General features: G+C 51.1%; 1 protein-coding gene across 1 annotated transcript; it reads right to left on the reverse strand.

Moving 5' to 3' along the window:
* Window positions 1-14: 14 nt before the first annotated feature.
* LOC112965693 (olfactory receptor 14C36-like) lies at window positions 15-945 on the reverse strand (the record flags this gene model as incomplete). Its single annotated transcript, XM_026064943.1, has 1 exon — window positions 15-945. A coding segment is annotated over exon 1 (931 nt), but the record flags the coding sequence as incomplete, so codon positions are not given.
* Window positions 946-1,147: the final 202 nt, after the last annotated feature.

Below are 1,147 nucleotides of genomic sequence, written 5' to 3' on the forward strand. Positions count from 1 at the left end.
AATGGCAATGTCACCACTGCTGAAAAATGTCCAGGAAATCACTTTCCTCAGGGCATCTTTGAGCTCCTTGTTCCTCATGCTGTAGATAAGGGGGTTCAGAGTTGGAGGCACCACCGCGTATAGAACAGACACCACCAGATCCAGAGTTGGGGAGGAGATGGAGGGGGGCTTCAGGTAGGCAAACAGGTCAGTGCTGACAAACAGGGAGAACACGGCCAGGTGAGGGAGGCAGGTGGAAAAGGCTTTGTGTCGTCCCTGCTCAGAGGGCATCCTCAGCACAACTGTGAAGATCTGCACATAGGACAGCACAATAAAAATGAAACACCCAAACATTAAACAGGCACTAACCACAATAAGCCCAACTTCTCTGAGGTAGGTGTCTGCGCAGGAGAGCTTGAGGATCTGGGGGATTTCACAGAAGAACTGATCCACTGTGTTGCCTTGGCAGAGTGGTATTGAAAATGTGTTAGCAGTGTGCAGCACAGAATAGAGAAAACCACCAGCCCAGACAACTGCTGCCATTTTGACACAAGCTCTGCTGCCCATGAGGGTCCCATAGTGCAGGGGTTTGCAGATGGCAACATAGCGGTCATATGCCATGACAGTGAGAAGAAAATACTCTCCTCCTAACAAGAAGACAACCAGGAAGACTTGAGCAGCACATCCTGAGTAGGAAATGGCCGTGGTGTCCCACAGGGAATTGGCCATGGATTTGGGGACAATGGTGGAGATGGTGCCAAGGTCCAGAACGGAGAGGTTGAGGAGGAAGAAGTACATGGGGGTGTGGAGGCGGTGGTCGCAGGCTATGGCTGTGATGATGAGGCCATTGCCCAGGAGGGCAGCCAGGTAGATGCCCAGGAAGAGCRAGAAGTGCAAGAGCTGCAGCTCCCACGTGTCTGCAAATGCCAGGAGGAGGAACTCAGTGTAGGAGCTGCTGTTGGACATTTTGCTGTCTCCAGGCATGGAAGACTGTGCAAAAAGAAAAGATATTGAGAAGTTAGGAGAGACTTTACAATGAAAGAAACCCCCAAATGTTGCAGTTCTCATACAACCCACCACTTTGCCTCTCTCTTTACTGAGAGGATCTTTGTGCAGCTCCTGTGCTTGAGCTCCAGGTTGTGCTTGCTGAGTGTGCTGTGAGGAGCAG

The sequence above is a fragment of the Apteryx rowi genome, unplaced genomic scaffold (genome assembly GCF_003343035.1).
Source record: "Apteryx rowi isolate R43461 unplaced genomic scaffold, aptRow1 scaffold_2218, whole genome shotgun sequence".
Lineage (NCBI taxonomy): Eukaryota > Metazoa > Chordata > Aves > Apterygiformes > Apterygidae > Apteryx > Apteryx rowi.